The sequence below is a fragment of the Pinus tabuliformis genome, chromosome 3_2 (assembly GCF_031772625.1).
Source record: "Pinus tabuliformis cultivar Carrire ecotype Pingquan chromosome 3_2, CPIR1, whole genome shotgun sequence".
NCBI classification, from domain to species: Eukaryota; Viridiplantae; Streptophyta; class Pinopsida; order Pinales; family Pinaceae; genus Pinus; species Pinus tabuliformis.
The window spans coordinates 1,112,463,779-1,112,465,517 of NC_142302.1; the positions used below are offsets into that span (position 1 = coordinate 1,112,463,779).

The window sequence follows — 1,739 nt, forward strand, 5'->3', positions numbered from 1 at the left end:
CCTAACATAAGGAGACGTGATAGCTGACTTGTAGCATAATAGGCTTTCCTCTTTATATAAACCCATACGTATATCACTACGAACGCATTCCTTATTTGGTGAGCGCTGCAACTAAAGACCATACCACATCCAGTCGGGGTTCAATCCTACAGTCTGTCAACAAAGCTTCTGAAAATATTCGAGCCCACTCTTCCTACTATTGATTCTCCGATCCCCGTGTATACGTATTTTTTGCTTCCGAGGACAAAGATGGAGTTGTGTTTGAGTTGGAACAAAAACTTAATGGCGTTCTTGAGAAATCGTGGAAGGGAACAACCAGTAGGACTAATCAATCCTACAATGTCGTGTTATATTAACAGCATCTTACAATGTCTCACATATACTCCTCCATTGGCAAATTATTGTCTGCACAGAAAACATTTATCTATATGCTCTAAATCTGACAATAATTCAGAATGCCCCATGTGTCTCCTGGAAGACAGGATCGTGAGGTCGTTTACCGTAGCTAAGGTACAGAGTGAGGCACCAAAATCAATAACCTCAAATCTGAGAATGTTTGCGGATTACTTGAGCCCGCATGAACAAACCGATGCCCAAGAGTTTCTTGATTGTGTCATAAATGCATGCGAGGAGTCTGAGAAATCCAGCAATTCGCCGAACAGCAAAATTTTGAATAAGATTTTTGAATCCGTGCACAAAACGATTAACCGGTGCAGTCAGTGCGGAAATTCGTCGCAGTCCGACGAAATAGTGAACTATTTTCCTCTTCCGCTTTGCCAACCTGACGGCTCATTTACTGCACCTGAGGCCGTTATCAATCTCAACGAAAGCCTAACAAGGTACTTCACTACAGAATACCTAAGGGGTTCCACTCCATGCGACAAGTGTAAGCATATCTCACCCATTTCCATTGAGCGCTCCATTTCTAAGCCTCCAATTGTTCTTCTACTCACACTGCAGAGATTCTGGGTCGACAAGGATAATTTTTTGAATTCCAAGAAGATTACCAGCCCCGTACCGTTTACGGAATCCCTGCGATTAACTCAATATTTAACTTCTCCGGATGAAGGGGAAGACTATTTGTATAGCCTCTACGCCATTATTGTTCATCGCGGCATAACAATGTCCTCTGGGCATTATCTTGCTTATGTGAAAGATGCTGATAACTATTGGTTTAAATGTGACGATCAAAATGTGTCACTTGCAACAACAGAAGACGTTTTGAAAGAAGAGAAAAATGTGTATATGCTGTTTTATATTAGTCAAACGGTCCCCAAGAATGATGGGGTGACTCGTAAAAATATTCCTCAAACAGTTCCTAAAAATGATGTGCTAACTTGCAGTGATAATAATGAAAGTACTCTGAGTGTTAATTCTGATACTAGTCTGAATGATGGGGAAATTTGTGATGATATGGAAAGTACTCTGAGGGTTAATTCCTCTGATACTACTCTAAATGATGGGGTAACTTGTGATAATACGGAAAATACTCTCAGTGTTAATTCCTCTGATACTACAATGTCTGAGAATTGAAGCAGTAATAAGAACAGGAAACGCTCGCTTTGCCCAATCTCCACTCTATCTCCTATGTCTCGACCTGCTACTGCGCCTCCGGTTATTTCCATGTGGAAGAAACAAGAGGAGGAGTATATTGTACGTAAACATAAGCGAAAGCTCTTTTTGTCTACCATTCCATCTCCTCGTTTACCAAGAAGAGATGATTGAAGAAAATTTCTGGC

At 40.9% G+C, this 1,739-nt stretch overlaps 1 protein-coding gene across 1 annotated transcript; it reads left to right on the forward strand.

Moving 5' to 3' along the window:
* Positions 1-282: 282 nt before the first annotated feature.
* Positions 283-1,533, forward strand: LOC149184548 (ubiquitin carboxyl-terminal hydrolase 25-like). Its single transcript, XM_089415372.1, has one exon. The coding sequence runs from the start codon at positions 283-285 to the stop codon at positions 1,531-1,533; it is 1,251 nt and encodes a 416-aa protein (XP_089271498.1).
* The last annotated feature ends 206 nt before the right edge of the window (positions 1,534-1,739 follow it).